Raw genomic sequence first — 19,539 nt, forward strand, 5'->3', positions numbered from 1 at the left:
TTGGAGGATTGTGAACATTGAATCAAGAAACTGACAACACAAGGATGCAACTTCTTACTTCAGTATTTTAAGGATAGTCACGAAGAAGAGAGATTAGATTTTGTTCTTCAATCAGAAGAAAATGCATGCAAAAAAGTGAATTTAGGGGAAATTTAAGGAAAATGTCCTAACTTTAAATATTGATTTTTTCAGGAGATCATAAGTTCTACCTTAATATAAATCCTTAAGCAATGGTCAGAAGGCCCAACAGACTACTCATTGGATACTCTGTAAAAATGATTCTTGTTCATTTATGGGTGGGATTAGATGGACTCTGAGGTGTCTTCCAACTCTTACCTCTCTGTTTCTGTGAACTACATCCTAGGATAAAGGGGGGGGGAACCTCAAACAATCCCCATGTTTGACTGAGGTATTCTAATTTCTTGCTCTGGACATGTCCCCTTGGAATTATACCAACATCCAGAAATCATGTGACCATATCACATGTTACTTTGAACTGCCTAAGTTCAAGGACTTATACTTTTTAGTGACAAAGCACTCAAATGGATCTCTTACCCCTCTCTGGTCAGCATAAAGTTCTTAGTTACAGAAAATATGGTGCAGTTAGGTGGTACAATGGATAGGGCATCGAGCCTGGATTCAGGAAGATGTAAGTCCCTTAACACCTATTTGCCTCAGTTCCTCATCTGCAAAATGGGGACAAGTGGAGAAGGAATAGCAATTTACTCAGTATTTTGGCAAGAAAACCCTTTGGCTTTATAGAAAGAAGTCCATGGGGGTCATGTAGAGATGGACACAACTAAACAAACGGAGAATATACCAGGTCTATGAAGTACCATTAATTTCTTCCCAAACAATCCCCATTTCCCCTCACCCTTGTGTACTTACCAGTCTGTCAGTCCCATGTTCAGCCTTCACCTCAGTATTTAAGGGAAGGGATGAGTCTACTGTTGTGTGCTCCGTGGGAGATGCCTCACCAAGAACTATCAACCCCTGTAGGAGAGAAAGAGAAAGAAAGAAGAGAGAGAGAGAGAGAGAGAGAGAGAGAGAGAGAGAGAGAGAGAGAGAGAGAGAGAGAGAGAGAGAGAGAGATTGAGATTCAGAGTCAATACTATAGTTACAGATTTTTACCAATAGTTAATCTCCAAGTGAATAATGATCCTAAGAGTTTTTCCTTATGCTTCACTCTAGAAACTCATCATACCCACAAAAAGTTGTTCACCCACCCACCCCTCACAAAAACCATTTAAACAAGAAGTCTACTAGCAACCATGTTCAGCTACTAAGGTTCTATATCTAGTTCCAAACTTCCAGTCCTTTACATGAAAAGATAGCTCTCTTTGCCCTCTGTAATTATCACACCACAGCCCTGAGGCCAAAGGTACAAAGACTCTACAATTTAGTATCGATTATATTACACTCCAATATTTTCTAATCTGAGTACACAAAAATCCTATGAATCTTTAAATTAATGGGTGATATGGATAATTACCAAAGTCACATATTTTTAGTACTACAGCTACAGATGGTCTTCTCAGTCAATTGTTTTCTGAGCAACAAAAGCATTTGGGTGAAACAGAACTAGAATGGTCTCTGCAACATATACACAAACCAGCAATACCACAATAAAAAAAAAATGCTTTTAAGTTTTCCAAACTAGTATTTATTCCTAAGCACAAAGAAGGACAAAAGCAAAGCACCCAATCCAGATTAATAGCTTATATCTTCCAGTAGACAGAGTTCATGAAAAAATTTTAAAACATCACACAGCTCAGCTCCTCTACATAGCCACAAGTCGATTTTGGCAGGAAAAGTAGAGGTGAATTTAGCAGACACAAAACTTCATAACAATTTAAACAAAGATAGTTTTACCAGGGCCTCAGGAAAACAAGATAGGATTGGCTTATTAGAGTTCTAATATATACATAGTTTTGTTTAACTTATCCAGATAGCAACTGAGATGTACATCACAGACTAAATTGCTCCACCTTCCTTCACAACTCAAAGGGCCTTCAAACTATGTCCCCAATGATCACAATTTATTTTCAAACTCTTGAATCGATTCAATATAATTTAAGGTTTTGGACGCCCTCTTAAGGTCAAACATAAAATTGGAAAGCAGAGAACATCAAGAAACAGTGGAGAAACTTACTTCCTAGATGGGTCCAACTTAATGAAATGCAAGAGCAGGGACAGTTCAGAGCAGAGGAGATGGCTGGAAGAATCAAAGAGAGATTACAAATCATGGCATAGTGGAAAAAAAAAAAAAAACACTGGACTGGGAGTCAAGAAATCTGGATTTTAGCCTTGTCTATGCCACTAACTAGTTATATGACCTCAGATCATTCGGGTCTCTATGGTCTATTTTTTGGTGTATTCAATGAGGAAGGTTAGATGATTTCTAAAATCCCTTACAGTCTTATGAAATACTTTAGATTGGAGATGGGATGAAAGGATGAAGAAAAAAAAAAAGAAAAGAAAAGAAAATGCAAGATTATTTAGAAAAACAAAAAAGTGACAACTTTGCTCCTTAGAGGCAATGTAGTTGTCCCCTTTGGGATATTGTTATATACACTGTTATATAAAATGCCCATTCAGAAAACTGAGCTTAGAACAAAAGTAAAAGAACAGGAACAAGGCCAGAAACATTTACTCTATAGTTCAAAATTGAATTTCTTCTGTTTGTGGGGACTGATTCTCAAAATGTGATAGACCAAGAAAAAAAAATCTTTTTATTTGCATATAAAATCATGTTACAAGTAAAGGTGATCACCTTCCAGAGTAACAGGAATTATTAAAAAATTTAATGTTGGATTATTTCCCCTAAAACACTATCATCTTTCTCAAGAACCTAGAATAGTTCCACATTGCTCAGTTTTTAGTCCAAATTTCTTACCTCGCCATTTAAACCTCCCTACCCACAAATAATGTGGCTCTCCCTTATTTATCCAATTTTATTAACAACTATTTCCCCAAAGTATTCTCATTTATAGTCATAAAGGTCTTTTAACCACTTCCTATATATGTGCCATGCTAACCTCTCTTTACTCCTTCAGACTTTCCACATTCACCACCATCCAAAACCATTTTCTATATCAACCTATCCAGCCTTTTCTCATTCTTTAAAGCCTTTCTTGAAGTTTTCTTTTATAAAGTGCCTCCAGATAGCCTAGCCCATATTGCTTACTTTCTGGCCCCCATGTATTTTGTGGTATTTGACCATATAATGTCTCATGTATTTTCTACCTTTACTCACTGTGTATGGTTAAATCTTATGTCTTCAACAAGACAAGGAGTTTTTAGCTATGTTATACAACCTTTCTTGTAATCTTTTTGTACTACATTTTTACTTGACATTTAAATTACCATCCTAAGAGAAGATAGGGTCATCTTTCATTCAGTGTTTAGTGTCTTGGAACAAGTAGTTGCTCAAGCATTATCAATATGACTGTAGTTTCCTTTCTCCTTGGCTGGCTGATTGTTCCTTCTCAGTTTCTTTATAGCTGAATCTTCAACCTAGAGTTCACACTTACAAACTATGGTTGTCTCCCAGGGATATCCTGAAACAACTTCTCTTCTTGCTCTATACTAATTCATTTGGTGATCTTATCAGTTCCCATAGATTCAATTATTATCTCTATACAGATTTATTTATCCAGCCTAAACTCACATACAACTTGGCCACATATACTTTTGGCCATCTCAAGCTGAATGCCTAGTACACATCTTAAACTCAACCTATCCCTAACTGAACTTATTATCTCTCCCAGCAAGTACCACCACTCTTTTTCCTTAAAATTAAAAACAAAAAACAAAAAAACACCATATCTAAGGATTGATGTATGTATCAATTCTAAAGCAGAAGAGCAGTAATAGCTAAGTATTTATTCAGGGTTAAGGCAGTTTGCCCAGAGTTGCAAAGGAGGCATCTGAGGCCAGATTTGATTCTCTTTCTAATCTTTATAGTACCATGGAGGATAATATTCCTACCTTCCCAGTCATCCTAGGCTCACAACTTTTAGATATCCTCAAATCCTCATTCTTTCATCCCCTATATTCATATTTAGTTACAAAGTTCTATAAATTCTACCTTTATATCGATATATCTTCTCTATACTCCTTTGTCTCCTCTGACATTACCACGACCCTAACTATCATCTCACACTAGGACCACTGCAATAGCTTTCTTTTCTAACCTCCAAAACTCTAGCGGCTCCCTATTATCTTCAGAATTAAGTATAAAATTTACAGGTTTTATTTTAAAGTTCTTTACATTGGCCTCTTCCTACCTTTTTAGTCTTCTTACACTCAACTTTTTGTTGTTGCTTACACAAGACACTTTATCTCCCTATTCCAAGTGCTTTTATCAATTGTCCCTCATGCCTGGAATTCTTACCTTCTTCTCTATTTCCTAACCTCAGAAGCCTTTATTCCCAATACTCCTTTAATGACAGTGTTTTTCCTTTTGTTCTCTCTAATTTTTCCTATGTATAATTTGTACATAGTTTTTCTGCGTGTTGTACCCCATATTCCACATATACATTAGAATGTGAGCTTCTTGAGAATGGTCCCGGGTGGGGGGGGGGGGGGGTGTGCACGCACCCCAGCAGTGCTGCAAAATCCTTTTTTATTCCCAGAGCTCACAGTGCGTGATAAGTACTTAATATACTCAGCTCTACCATCTGTTCTCTCATGTAATAGGTGCTTAATAAATGCTTGTTCCCTTGACTTCATTATGCTCACTGTTAAAGCACTTGCAAACAGGTAGCATCCAAATGTTGAGAGGCATTAATACTATCAACCAGAATCCAAAATATTTTTTTAATGGAGTTGTCTATCAAGCCATTTCTCCAAGGGAGTTTCAAGTAAATGGAAAGGAAAAGGGAAAAGAAGCATGGAAGAGTCACTTGCTTTCAACAGCTGAGAATTAAAGATTTTTTAAAAATGTTAATCGATCTCATAAATACTTCACGATTACTAAAGCTTAAACCCTCCAACCCCACTCCTGAGGAAAAAATGATAAAATTTAAGGACTGAAGTAAGACATTAAAAATCGCCTCTACAATGTCTAAGGAAACTAAGTTCAAGCTAGTTAGTGGCAGAACAAGGTCTAGAACTCAGGCCTCTGGGCTTCTTCTACTCCAGTCCTCTTCCCACTACCACAATGATTTTAGGAGATGCATCTAAATGCCTAATATTCAAAGAGATGCTAACACTTGTTTACAATGAACTGTCAGCCAACTTTTTGCTTTAAATTAAATTTAGCACTACACAATCTAAAGCCTAGTATAAAAAATAATAGAAACCAAATGGGGGGGAGAGGGGAATCCCTCTGAGCACAGTCTTATGGCAAAAGAATTTAGTGACCCGAGGATCACAGCAAGCTAAGGCCACTTAATAGACCTCTAATAATAGAGCTATAGCTATAACTACAACACCCTCGTCCCCACCCCAACTCCCAGCTAAGCAGCCTTGGACTAATGGTATTTAATAGGTACACTGGCATACTCCATGATATTCCAGAACTGCCAGTGTCACAGTGCTGGAGGAACAAAATAAAAAGACCAGTGGAAACATGAATGGTAAGGGATTTAGATTTCCTCTGGTCCATGTACCAACTTTCTCAAGTTATTATAGTGCCCAGAGGAATTCAGAAATCTCCTTTACTTCAGTAAAATCTCAGAAGACCAAAATCCAAAGGAAAAGGTAACCAATCAAAGCCAAATAATAAATTCAGTCCCTGAAGGAAAAGGGCACAAGAATATGAAATTTTATTAAAAACAAAATCACCTCTAATTTTTTAATATAAGAGAACACACCATGATAGTGCCTCTATATATGCCAGAAGCTATGAGAAAAGCCTTTTTACAAATCAAGCCTAAAGAATAACCTGAGGTAGAATGGTTCAAAAGTAACCAGAATGAACTTGAATTTCTTGCCGAGCGAAGACCTGGAATGGTCAGCATCCTCCCCACCCCCACCCCCACTTCAGGCTTCAAGGAAAGGTGGGAGAGAAAGATAGCACAGAAGGGGAGAAGAATAAATTTTAAAATCTCTTAAAAGATTAATATGTAAAAGAGAGGACTAGAAAGCTTCTAAGGTCTCTTTTTGTTCTAAATCTATAATACTCTTGTTGATAAGTAGAGTACTTCAACTTAGTAACTTCTAATAAGGTAATAAAATTGTCAGAGGTAGAAATAACAATTACTTTTGACTTTCCTTCTCAAAAGAAAGGAAACATTACACAATTCCATACTCCTCTTCAGGTTGCACCTTGAGATCAACAATCACCAAATATATCAATATGATATATGATATGATATGATAATCAAGGACATTGACTACCACAAATAAGTTTCATTAAAGATGGAAGGTCACATTCTTTATACTAGTTTCTATACAACTGAGGTGTTTTGTGATTTGTTGCCCCAAGTCATTTGTCCTTTTGTAAAGACTAACCTAATAACTCCTTGCTCCCCCACCCATTTCTCTCCTCAGCCACTTACATTGTTAATTTCAGGATATAGTTGATTAAATGGAGAGGATCAAGGATCGAAAAATATACCCATTTTGTACTGACATTTGTTTATCTGAGGAGACGTCAGCACTAAACTAATTCTCATAATGCCTTTTGAATCTTCAATACAATTCCCCCCACCCCCATACCCTCAGCATGATACTAAACATGATTTATAGAGTGGGGGGGGGGGGAGAGGGAGAGGAATAAGGGAACTAAAATTTGTTTCCTTCCAAAGCACAGTAATATTTTTGATGTTTTTTAAAACACCAATTGCACCTGCCCATGGCAACCATTAAAACTATAGTTTTTGTGCAAAGGATATGTTCCCCAAAGATAAAATATATATCAGTGTTGGAAAAAGGGCATCTCAAAGATGTTGGAAAACTAACCTTATTCAAATGAAAGGCAATAAAGACACTGAAATACAGACAGGTAGACAGTCTTTAAGTGCTGCTATTGTTTCAACATAAATTATTTCCTACTAAATGAATGCTTTAAAATGTATTTTTAATATTAGGGGGAAAAGCAACAGCGCTATAATCAACCATGATATTTAGATTCAGCTAGTGAAATAAGTCCAAATTCAATCCACCTCACAAAGAAGCCAAATCCTGCCTAATCTAATAACAGATTATGAAATTGAAAATTCTGCCCACAAATCTGATAAAAATCCTTCATGTATTAAATTCAGTAATTAATGACTGACACCCTAAAATTTTAGTCCCATCTGGACCAGTACAGAAATTGATGACAAAGTACTTTTTGAAAAAATCTTTCATTTGGATAAAAGATGACAAGTATAAGAATGCAATTACAGGAAGCATTTGTTAACATATTAGCTGGCAGTAATATTCCCAGTATACTGTCTTCTTGTTGGCACTCTGATACATAAGAGCTCAGACATAAACAAAACCAGAATTGTCAACAAAGCCAAAAGCAATTCCAGAATAACCAGTTCCTAGATGTCATTCTAGAGATTCCCAGGATAAATGCAGCTACAATAAAAAAAAATATTCTGAAATCATTTTCTCACAATGAGAAGTGAAGGTGAAAATTGAGGTGCAAGGAAATGAAATAAATTTGGAAATGAATCATATAGACAACTAGTAATAGAAATAGAACTGGGGTTGTTTCCCAATCTTTGGGATATTTTTAGAGATTTACAAATTATCTAATTGAACAAAAAATGAAAAAGAGACAAATGATCATTATAATTGCTTCCTATCATGAAGAGAATCCTTTTTTCACTAATCTGGAAATTATCAGTTGATTACTAATCATAAACACTTAAAAATTAAGATACTCAGATTATGATAATATGAATTGTAAGGGGAAAGGAGGCAGAAAAGACAGTGCATATTTCATCATCTTGTGCTTTCAGATCAAGTATAAATGTATTTTGCATAAATAAGTATTTGATAGATAATAATTGATATTTGAACTATTTAGAAATAAACTCTTATAATTCAAGTTCTGTTTCTGGAAATGAAATGAAAGCTCACATGATCATAACAAGAGGCCACAATGTTTTAGCTATAAACTATTTTGAAATGAAGTACCTATGTACGGATGCCTGTACTCCATTGTTCAAAAACTTCAGCAAAGGGTTCAGAAGTCACAGGTGAGACAGTTGAGTTTTTGCTTTAACTAAGAGAAGAATCAAATATAGACTGAATCCAATTAAATTTAGTGAATAATTTCATGTTATCTTTCTCAAGATTTTACAATTCTCTCTGAGCTTTTGACTAAAATAATTGAGAATGCTATCAAATAGGAACCAAGAGTGCTTTTGTCTTTTATACAAAACACTAAGCTCACATTTAACAGACTGCTGATTAAAATTAATCTTAATGATTAAACAAAATGGTAAAGAAGCAAGAGACCCCAATGACATAGCAATCACAAACAGATGTTAATCATGGAAATCAAATACAGAGCTAGCTGAGAACGCACGCTTGCACATAAACTCTCATTCACGCTTTTCTATGCTTATCTCTGCACAACTCAAATTCAATCTGAACATAAAACACTATAACAAATGTTTTCAAGAATGGAAAACTACAGGTAATGTTGTATTCATGTAGTACAACTTACAATTATGCCTTATTTCCTAAAAGAAAAAGCAGTTCATGTCTCTTAAGCCTGCAAACTTTTTGCAACTGTGTATAACAATGATATAAAGCAACATAATTCTAACTATAAATAATATAACATTGATTTTTAAAATCCTATCAGCCTATCCCCTCTAGAAAGGTGAATTTGTAAAAATCCACTCTCTAATTACTAGTAGGCTTAAAATTATTTTTGCCAGACTGTAAAGGAAGTAAGAGAGCACTTCCAACAATGAAATAGGATTATATAAAGGTGGAATAATGAAGATCCAAATATCTCACATAGAATATTTCCTTACCATATGAGACAAAGTTACAACACATAACATTTGACTTATCTGAAGGTTATAATCATTGGCTTAAATTATGTAGCCCCTTTGCATAATTGTGATCCCTCTTGTCAGCCTAGATGAACAAAATGTTCCAAACACATGTCCAAATTAATGTCTAAACCAACAGTGTTTGTGCAATACAAGGAGCAATACACTAAACAAATGAAGCTGCTGCATCAGAACATCATGTTAACCAGTCTTCTTGACATAGTTAATAGCCACTTAAAAGTCAAAAAGAAACGTTCTTAAAAGGGAGGAAAAACACCAGACATTTAATCCCTACCTTATTAGCTCGGATCTGTTTGTAAATATCTGTTTGTTGCCGGATTCGATATTCCAAATCAGAGACATGAGCCTGAAGCCAGTTCCAGCGGCTGACAATAGCTGCTCGGTCTGCTGCCCATCTCCATTCTGATCGGTGTCTCCTAAAAAGAAGAAAATAAATAAATTCAGCAACAATAGCCATCGGAATCAAAATGCTTAATTCCCAAAAATTTATTCACAAACTGGCTTCTGACCCAGGAAAAGCCCAGGATTTTAAAAAATGAGGTACTGCTGAATTCTTTAACAAATATTCCAAATGTTCAAAAGCTTGTTCAGTCATTTCTTTTTCTTTTTTTAAACCCTTACCTTCCATCTTGGAGTCAATATTGTGTATTGGCTCCAAGGCAGAAAAGTGGTAGGCAATGGGGGTCAAGTGACTTGCCCAGGTCATACAGCTGGGAAGTGTCTGAGGCCAGATTTGAACTTAGAACTTCCCGCCTCTAAACCTGGCTTTCAATCCACTGAGCTACCCAGCTGCCCCCTAAAAGAATGGCTTTATTTTCCCTCTCACCTCATACTTTGTCTGAAAAACTGTTCTAACAAAGGTGAATAAATGGGTACATTTCTAGTCTTCCTGACTATGACATTCATACTATTTTTTAAAAACTTGTGTCCAAAAATGCACTTTAACACACCCAAAAGAGATACATAACTTTACTGAAAGGAAGATGGTAACAACTGTCTCTCATTTAGATAAATAACTATACATGGTGTCTAAAAACAGAATGTTGGATAATCACAGCAGAATTTAAAATGAACTAATTTACTCTATATCTTAATTTAGCCATGATTACCCAATTTCTTCTCTTTTAGTGTTAGGAGGGTAGAAATAAGAGCACCCTTCTTTTAAAAAAAATTTTTTTTGAACTGTTTACATGGTAAATAATAAAGGGGGAAAATGGCCCTTCATGGCCTGGCCTTCCTCTAAAAGGGAAATTATTGGTTCTGAGATTGAAAACTTAACTACTCCATTCTGAGAAATTCAACATTGTCTCTCCTTATCCTAGGTCAACCTCTTTATTTCTTTCAAAGCCAAAAACATTCAAATTTGCAATCTCTTGAGTTTCCACTTTCATGTTAATTTTCACAATTGCTACTATGCATAGACACTTATCTCATGATGACATGCATACCACAACAACTTTAATTCCAATCAGCCTTTCTAAAATACATACAAATATCTGGTCTTCTGCTTTTACAAAGTGAAAACTAAAACACACAAAAAACAAATGGGGTGATTGCTACTTTTATGACCGTAGACAACTGAGCCAGGAATTAAGCAGAGGTCCCCCACCTCCAAATCTCCTTTCACAACACTTCAATTTCCTTAAATATTATTTTCATGATTTTTCTCCTTCCTCAAATCTACATAAGCTTCAATTTTGCCTTTATCTTAAGATCCATATTATCTTGAGGTTCAGCTTAAAAATTTTATTCTATTTTGTCCTCACCCTCCAAATCCCAGGGTGAATAAAACCTTTAAAGATGAATGGCTTCTGACATTACACCAAAAAACTGCTTCCTCTAAAGTTACTAAGGAATTCTTAGTTGCCAAATCCAATTATTCTTTCTCAATCTACCTTTTCTTTAACATAATTGATCACTCTCTCCTTCTTGATAATCTCTTTTGTCTAGGTTCTGGGGACATCATTCTCTCCTTAACTATATAATTGTTCCTTCTCTGTTTCTTTTGCTACTCCTCCTCAAGATCATACCTTTTAACTCTAGCTGTTCTGAGGCCTCTTCTCTTTCCCTTCATACTATATCACTTGGTGATCTCATCAGCTCCTATGGATTTAATTGCCATATCTATGCTGATAAATCTTAAATCTACCTATTCTGCCCCCAAACCACTGCTGATCTCTAACCTTTCAGACACATCAAACTGAATAAACATCTTAAACTCATTAAGTCCAAAATAGAACTCATTATCTTTCCCCTAAAACCCTTTCACCTTTTCTCTTAGAAGTCAGGACTATCCTTCCAGTCCCTCAAAATTTATGGGTCACCCTGGATTCCTCACCTCTTCACCTCCCATATCCAACCAGTTGCCAAGGCTTATTGATTTCACCTTTACATCATTTTTTCCCCCTCTAATCAATCCCCTTCTCTCCTCTGACATTGCTAACATTCTAGTTCAGATCCTCATTACTTCAAAAGTTTGGATTCTTGCTATAGCCTACTGGTGGGTCTCCCTGCCTCAAGTCTCTTCCCACTCTTAATTCCTTTCTCCATAATCACTAAGGTGAATCTCCTCAAACATAAGCCTACAACTAAATAAACCCCAGTGGCTTCCCACTGCTTCTAGAAGCAAATACAAAATTCTCTGTTATAACATACCCTCTCCTCCTGCCAACAAGACACTCCATCTCTCAGCTTAAGGGTTTTATTCTGGCTTTCCCACATACCTGGCTCCAACTCCTGACGTCCCTGACTTCCTTTAAGTTCTAACTAATAAAATCCCACCTTCTACAGTAAGTCTTCACTAGTCCCACTTAATTCCAGAGCTTTCTCCTCCCTTTGATCATTTTCTATTTATCCTGTATAACAGCTTGTTTTAGAGATAGATAGACAGACAGACAGACAGACAGACAGACAGATAGATAGATAGATACTCTCACCTATTGACTATAATCTCCTTGTGGGCAGGGATTATCTTTTACTATTTTTTGTATCTTATGATAATTAGATTAAGTAGACTTAATCAACAAAGGTGAGAACACCTCTAATTCTGGGAGGTCCATAACCACCTGTGCTAGAGTGGGTGATGAATCAGAATTAGAGGTGTTCTCAGTGCCTAGTAAGTAACAGGCACTTAATAAATATTTTCTGATTGATTGAAATAATAAGCAGGACTATTCAAAAGAATGAGAAACACCAATCATTCAACTCCCTTTTTGGAGCTCTATGCCAAAAACAAAGTAGCCACTCATTTCCCAGATTTGTCATGAGGAAAACATTATCCTTCAAAAGGTGTAGAAATTTTTAAAAGATCTTATTCTGGATGTGATTCTCAGACCAGTAAGGAGAAACTAGTTATTAAGAAGGAATGACAGAAATTTGTAAAGGAAACAACCATTCCATATTTTGTGTTAATAGCTTAAGAGAAGATGTGGGTAAATACTCTGACCTACATCACAGATTTTGGTTTTCAATTCGTTTTTCAGTGTTCTATCTATTTGCATTATTACAAGCTCAACTGAATAACTATTTTCTACTCATGTTATCTTCTTTCTTTGCAGTAATATTTTATATCTTTAACTAAAAATTGAATTTTCTAAATAAGAGAAAAACAAAAACTAAAGCAAAATTGATTTTTGATATAAGTACAAGATTTCTAATTAGTTATAGAGCTCCTAGATAGTGATGTCTTATTCCAAATAATTCTCCAATGTCTAGATGCTTATATGACTCCAACATTACTAAGATATCCCTAGTGGAATTTAGTGCAATCTCAGCTCATCAGTATAGTCTAATATTCTTTTCCTAGCAATAATAGTTGACTCATTTCAGAGAGTTCCAAGAAGGGTTAAATAGGCTCTCATGAATGAAACTTCTTCAGAGACAGTCACCCACAAGGATATGAAGCTTAAAAAAAAATTCTCAGAACACAATCCAGATGAAGGATAGCTAATGAAAGGAATTTTAAAATGACATAAGCAGAAAATCAAGGCTAGGACAGATAATTAGGAAGATAAAAGTATTAAAGCACAGTAACATTCTATAAAAATATTTACACAGTTAAAATTCAGGGAAGGGAGTAGATTAGAGAAAGGTGTTAGGGGGAGCCGAGTAGGTTAAGGGCTCTAGGAAAGAGGATTAAAAAAACAAAATAACTATAGTAAGAGAAGGGAGAGGGAGAAGGGAATGAACAAAGTGGTCTAAGAGAATGTTGTGAGAAGGTTCCACTCTAATTTTTGCTTCTATTTCCTCCACAAAAGAAAATAAACAGTGCTAAAGATCAAACAAAAATGGGTAAGGAAACAAAAAAGAGCACCCCTTATTGCACTTGATAAGTTCAAATTAGATGAACTAAAGCCAAGTGAATAGATAAAACTTCAAAAATGTGAGTTAAGTGAGCCACAGTGGGGAAGATTTTGGAGAATTAGAACCAAAGCACTGAAGATAAGAAAATATGGATTCCTGGCTAAACTCCAGACTCTACTGTTAAAAGGATGGGTAGGAGAATTAGAAAATGAACTGGTGATCACAAAAGATCAGTATGACTTCATCAATAATAAGGTCACATCTGCCTAATCTTTTCAGTAATGCCATAAACAGTAACTTAAACTTTAATTTTAGCCTAACATTTTACAAAGTTTCTTAGGTAATTCTTGTGGACAAGTTAGAGAAATGAAAGCTAGACAATAGTAATTCAGTGATGGGCAAACTTTTTAAAGAGAAGGTCAAAGGAAAGGAAACTCTCATCTGTCAGTCTGTTTCTAAGGCAACTCTTTCAAAGCTTCATTGTATTGTATCCTACTCGTTGTAGTCTCACATTAGGAATAATGTCCTGCAGTCGGACAAAACATTTCAGGGGGCTGCATCTGGCCTGCAGGACGTAGTTTGCCCATCACTGGTATAATTAAATGTGTTTAGCTGTTGAATGACCAAACCCCCAAAATAATCATTAATAGTTGTTTGGTCTGCCTGTCCAGTTGAACATCTTTATCAATTACATTAAGGTATAAATGGCCATTTTGTCAAATTTGAACATGATACAAATCTGTGAATACAACATCTAAAAGCATAAAAATTTTCAAAGCATGTCAAGTCAAAAATTCAGAATCAGGCTTTCAAGTACACATAAGAGGATTTGAGAGTCATCTAGTACAAACTGTACCTGAAAAAAATTTCCCACTATTAAATCTATTTCAGATGAGGTCTGATACTAAATAGACACAAAGCACACATCTATGTATCTGTTGGAAAATCCCCAATAGGAGTTCCTACTGCTGTGTTGGGGAAGGTGTTGCGCATGTATCCAGTGGCACAGAGAGGACTTCTCCGTTCCTCCTCTCCACCTTGTGGAAGACAATTTTCACATGCCCATTCCCTCTGCCCAGCAGCTAAATGCAAACATTTCCTCCCTCTGCTGTGTGGAATGGGGATGGGAGTGCAGTTTGAGCAAGCAATCTCAAAAAAGTTCATCAATGCTGTCCCCTAATGCATCCCAATCAACTTTAGTCAACTCTAATTGTTAGAAAAGTTTTGTTTTGATACCAAGTCTAAATATGGCTCTTTGCAGATTCTAGCCAGTAATCCTAGCCCTACAATTTAAGACTAAATAAGCACATTTTATCATGTAGCCCAATGTTTTAGGGCAGGTCTGACTTAAGCAGGTCAAGTAATTCAGGTGTAAGATTGAAATAAAAGATTCACTCATAGTCCATCCAATATTGAACATAAAGAAATTTGTTTAACATGTAAAGAATAGTCATCAAGGACACATATAGCATTAATCTGCTTAGGTGCAGCTTCCCTCATCCTCACTTTTCATGGTGACACACCTAAACAAAATTATGTTATTAAACTCCTCAGCTCTGAACTCCTTGAATGCTGGGCTTTTGTACTTGTTGAAAGAAGAGAGTTGCTTTAATAGTTCAAGTCTTAGTGCCTTGCACTAATTTAATCGCTGGGAAGGTTTTATTACTTTATAAGGAGAAACTAGCATGGCCTACATGAAAGAGATCTTAGCTGATTTTGCTCCTATCACCATACCTGAAGTACTTGAAAATAACAATCATGTCCAAACTAACTGTTAACCCCACCCCCACCCCAAATCTGCTATTCTTTAAACATAACTATAACTGTTCCTTATATGTAAAACCTATGTTCTCTCCTACAGGTGTTTTCCATCTTATTGTCTTTCTGAAACTATGGCCTCCAGAACTGAACACCATACTCCAGATGTGGTATGACTAAGTAGAGAAAGAAACCTACCTGTTTAGCCCTACAACCTATCTCTTCCAGGAGCCCAAGATTTAATATAAGCTTTGCTGGCTTTGGCATCATACTGCTCTCTCATATACATACATTCCAGTAAAACCCCATATCTTTTTTGGAATGATGGATATCTAGCCATGCTTCTCAAATCCTACACTAGTAAAATTGATTATTTTGAATTCACATACAAGACTTTCATTTCCCCCTGCTAAATTTTGTCTGATTAGATTCTTCAATGTCAAGGATGCCTATCAAGATCTTTTGGATCCTAGTGGGTCCAATTATCCAGTGTTATCTATTCATTCAAGTTTTGTTGTCATCTGCAAATTGGAGGAATATAGCATCTAAAAATATTTTCACTAAAGTTCTGATAAAAGTGTCAAACATTAATAAGCTAAGTAGACTCTCTTGGAGATTTCCACTCAAAATGAAGCAGTGTGTGGAATCCATCTACAGCTATGTCCCAATTTGTGGTCATATGAATTCAAATTCATATTATTTCAAGTTAAAATTATTTTAAAATATGGTTAATAGTTTCAGATCAATGGAAATATGCAGTGCAAATTTCAATGTGACCTCAAAGGGAATGATTACTTGCATTAATTGGACCTAGCTATAATTAGCTCCAAATCCATCTAATTATATTATCATCTAGTCCACCTCTTTTCATCTTTTCCACAAGAATAGCCTACGATGATAAGATGATCAAATGCCAACAGTGATTTAAAGGACTAAAATTAAATTACTATTTATTAAGATACTGTTGTGTAGAATACACTGCATTTGGCAATGGAGATAGAAAAAAGTCAAACACTCCTTGACCTCAAAGAGCTTCCATTCTCTATCAGTAAGAACAATTCATCTTAGTAGGGCAGAATATTTTAATCTTTAGTGAAAAGGGCAATGGCTCCTATGCCAGAGAATTTAGAATCAAACCGCTACTCTGAGAGGCTTGATTTCCTCAGGTGTGTAAGTTGGAGTAAATTCTTTCTGAGCAATTTGTCCATCTTCTACCCAAATTGATGACCTTATATTTGGTCCCTCCTTCCTTTCTCTCAACTTTGTGATACATTCTTCTTAACATCAAGGATGCATGTCAGATTATAGTCAGTTTTCTTCCACTTCTAGGAGCAATTAGTTTCTTCCTTCCAACCACTTCATTCCTGCTCTAGTAATCCCCTCACCTCTGAAATTCTGTGATTCTATGGTTTCACAGTCAATATCAAAAATCCAGTTCTTAAGTGACATTGGATTTGTTGGATATGATAACTAAATGCTTCCCTTTTTTGGTTTCTGGGGTGAAAATATTTCATGAAAGAGATCCAAAGTTTGAAAGGCTTCAATTTGCTTGAAATGTTACAAGAACTGCCAACATTTTGCTGAGGCTATTCCTTTTGTGTCAGATTAAACACTAGTTTAATGTAACTTTCCTAGCTAGTATCAGTAGAAATGGGCCTATTAATACAGTTATTTTTCTAAACAGTTACTCAGAACCAAGTCTCTTGATGATACTTTTGGAGGCTGGCTAACAAACTAATTACTTGGAGGGCAAAACCAAGGGAATACATTCAGTCCTTAATTCACAAACAGGTTGTGTGCTAAATGTTATTTGGGAACTTGGAACACACAGTTCTATAGTTGCAATGTTCAACATGGTGGTAAGATTCCTAGGCTACCCCCACAAAACCTATTTAATCCATCATGTTGCTGAAATACCATACACTAACAATGAAAAAAATATCACTTAATGCTATTGTAAATACTAGCAATTAAAGGAAAAACTGATTTTAAAGAATATATGTTGAATGTTGTAACTAAAGAAAAAGTAGATGAGTTATAGGATGATGAAGTATTATATGAAGACAACCAGTGCTATTTAGAGGAAAATCTTAAAGGCACTTTCTAAGATTTTCAGAGGGCCTTACTATATTACTAATACTAATTGATTATTGGCTTTAAAAGTATCTCAGAATTACACAAAAGTATCTCAGAATTACACGAGAGTGAGGTTTTTTGTTGTCAAGTCCATACATGAAAAGGAACTCATTGGAGAGGGAGGACTGTAGACAATTTGATTAAACTTGACAAACAATAAAGGAGCTCCTACCATATACCAGGTACTGGAAATACTATTGCTCAAGTAATTTAGCCAAATTCCTTTCTTCATATTAAAGACAAATCCTCAATCCACTCATTATCATGACCTAGTCTTCCTTTAATCCACTTAAGATAGAAAACTAATCATGTCCTAGATCTTGCCAACATCCACAAATGTTCTAATTCCATGTTCATGAACCCTGAAAGACTTGAGCATAATCTTGTATCATTCTTTCATTTCCTGCCTTAGGGACCACTAACTCTTCACCTACATTTCCTCCCCAAATGGATTCTTTTCCTATGCTGCCTAAATTTTCCTCTCTTCTCAATCCCATGGTCAACCAGCTCAATCTCTAAACTACTTCATAATCTTTTACCATTACTTGGACTATCAACAATTACACCTGGCCAAATTCCAAACCCTTTTTTGATCTCTTTTCCCCTCTCCCATCTAAGTATTCCTTTTTGAATAGTTGAAGACCTTCCCTTTTTTCTCCCCTTCCAACCTTTTTTGTTAGTATTTTGCTTTTTTATTCCCCAATAAAAAATGTTTACCTTGGCTTTTTTCTGATTATGTCTCTTTTTTCCCCCATCTTTATTTTCTGATTCTCATTTCTTTATCTGTTCCTTCTTTATTCTCTGAGAATCCTTCATGGAGTTAAAACTTTTGAAATACGAGATATGAGTTCCCTCTTTCTATGAACTAGCCTCATTCATTTTTCCTCCCTTAAATATCTAGCTCTTTGAAATTACCCATTCATGAAGGAAATAATGTCAGCTTATCATGCTGCTCCAAAAAATCTTGTTCATTGCTTAGGTCTGAGCTACAAAGTCTTTTCCTGTGTTTTCTCCTGTTCAGTCTCCATTCCTAAGATCATAGCAAACATTCTCTGGCTTTCAAGGATGACTGACCTTAGGGACTTTAACCTTTCTCACAGGAGAGATAAACTGTTCTCAAAGGTGTAATTCCTAAAGTGTAATCTTTTCCCCAGACCAGATACTGCATAAAAATCTATCCTCATCAAGGATCACATCTCCTCCCATATGGACAATGGCTCTGATCATTTACATATACAATGAACAGAAAAATAAAAATATGTACATATTTTATATAAAGACACAAATATTTTATGTACATTTTTAATTTTTTAAATATATAAATTCAGCATGTTAAGTTTAAAAGCTATAATCTTTGTCTTTTTCTTTCAATTTTGTGATACTATATCCTGGCAAAAGTACTGGAGTTTTCTGCCATTTTACAACTCATTTTACAGATGAGATAACTGAGGCAAACAGGGGTAGGCAACTTGCCTAGAGTCTCAAAGTGTCAGAGGTTAGATTTGAATTCAAGTCTTCCTGACTCCAGGTCAGCATTGTATCCACCGCACCACCTAGCCACCCTAAATTTTATATAAATGTTAGCAATTATTACTATTATAATTTTAAACCTTTATCTTTCATCTTAGGATCAATACTAAGTTTACTTTTTTTTAATTAATTTTTAAATTAATACTAAGTATCACTATAGCATTACTATAATACTAATACTAAGCAGAAGAGCTGTAATGATTAGGTAATTAGGGTTAAATGATTTGCCCAGGATCACACAGCTAGGAAGTATCTGAGGCCAGATTTTGATCCAGGATCTCCCATTTCCACTGAACCACCCAGCTGTACCACTAGTATTAGCATTAATTCCTAAAGACCTTTTTTATCCTTTAGTGATTCCTTTATATCCTTTTTTTACTTCTTAAGTGCATCTTTTTATATTGTGGTAGGAAAGCATCTGTTTTTAAATAGGTTGGGCCAGTTTCTCTTTTAAGAACTAATTAGTCTGTGATACTAAGTATCACTAGGTATTGAACCATTGGTATAGGGTCCTTGTTGATTAAAGTTTCCTGCATTGAAGGCTTGATGAAATTCTCAAAGTCAGGACGGTCAGCATACCTCCCCCTAAAAGGGTACTAGATATTTATGGAAGCTGAGAGGAAATTTCATCCCCCTGAACCAACACCTTACTATTCTATTTTAGATTGGGTACATTTTTGTTAAAATGTTTTATGGCCCAGAAATGTATCATTGCATTCCAATTCAGAGGCTGAACTACTATAATAGCCTAAAAGCATCAATCATCAAGATTAGAACAGAATAACTTTATGACTGATTTCATATTTTAAGTGAGAACTCTTAAGTCTGAGGAATCCTACCT

At 35.5% G+C, this 19,539-nt stretch overlaps 1 protein-coding gene across 2 annotated transcripts in view; it reads right to left on the minus strand.

The window, feature by feature from the left end:
- KANSL1 (KAT8 regulatory NSL complex subunit 1) overlaps positions 1 to 19,539 on the minus strand; it is a 144,664-nt gene that overhangs the window by 42,385 nt on the left and 82,740 nt on the right. For both annotated transcript variants that reach the window (XM_044672734.1, XM_044672735.1), the window contains exons 2-3: positions 9,247 to 9,388; positions 889 to 993 (exon numbers count right to left, since the gene is read on the minus strand). In XM_044672734.1, coding sequence (XP_044528669.1) covers positions 889 to 993; positions 9,247 to 9,388 — 247 coding nt within the window. The remainder of the gene's footprint in view (positions 1 to 888; positions 994 to 9,246; positions 9,389 to 19,539) is intronic.

Source organism: Gracilinanus agilis, chromosome 4 (assembly GCF_016433145.1).
Source record: "Gracilinanus agilis isolate LMUSP501 chromosome 4, AgileGrace, whole genome shotgun sequence".
Classification (NCBI taxonomy): domain Eukaryota; kingdom Metazoa; phylum Chordata; class Mammalia; order Didelphimorphia; family Didelphidae; genus Gracilinanus; species Gracilinanus agilis.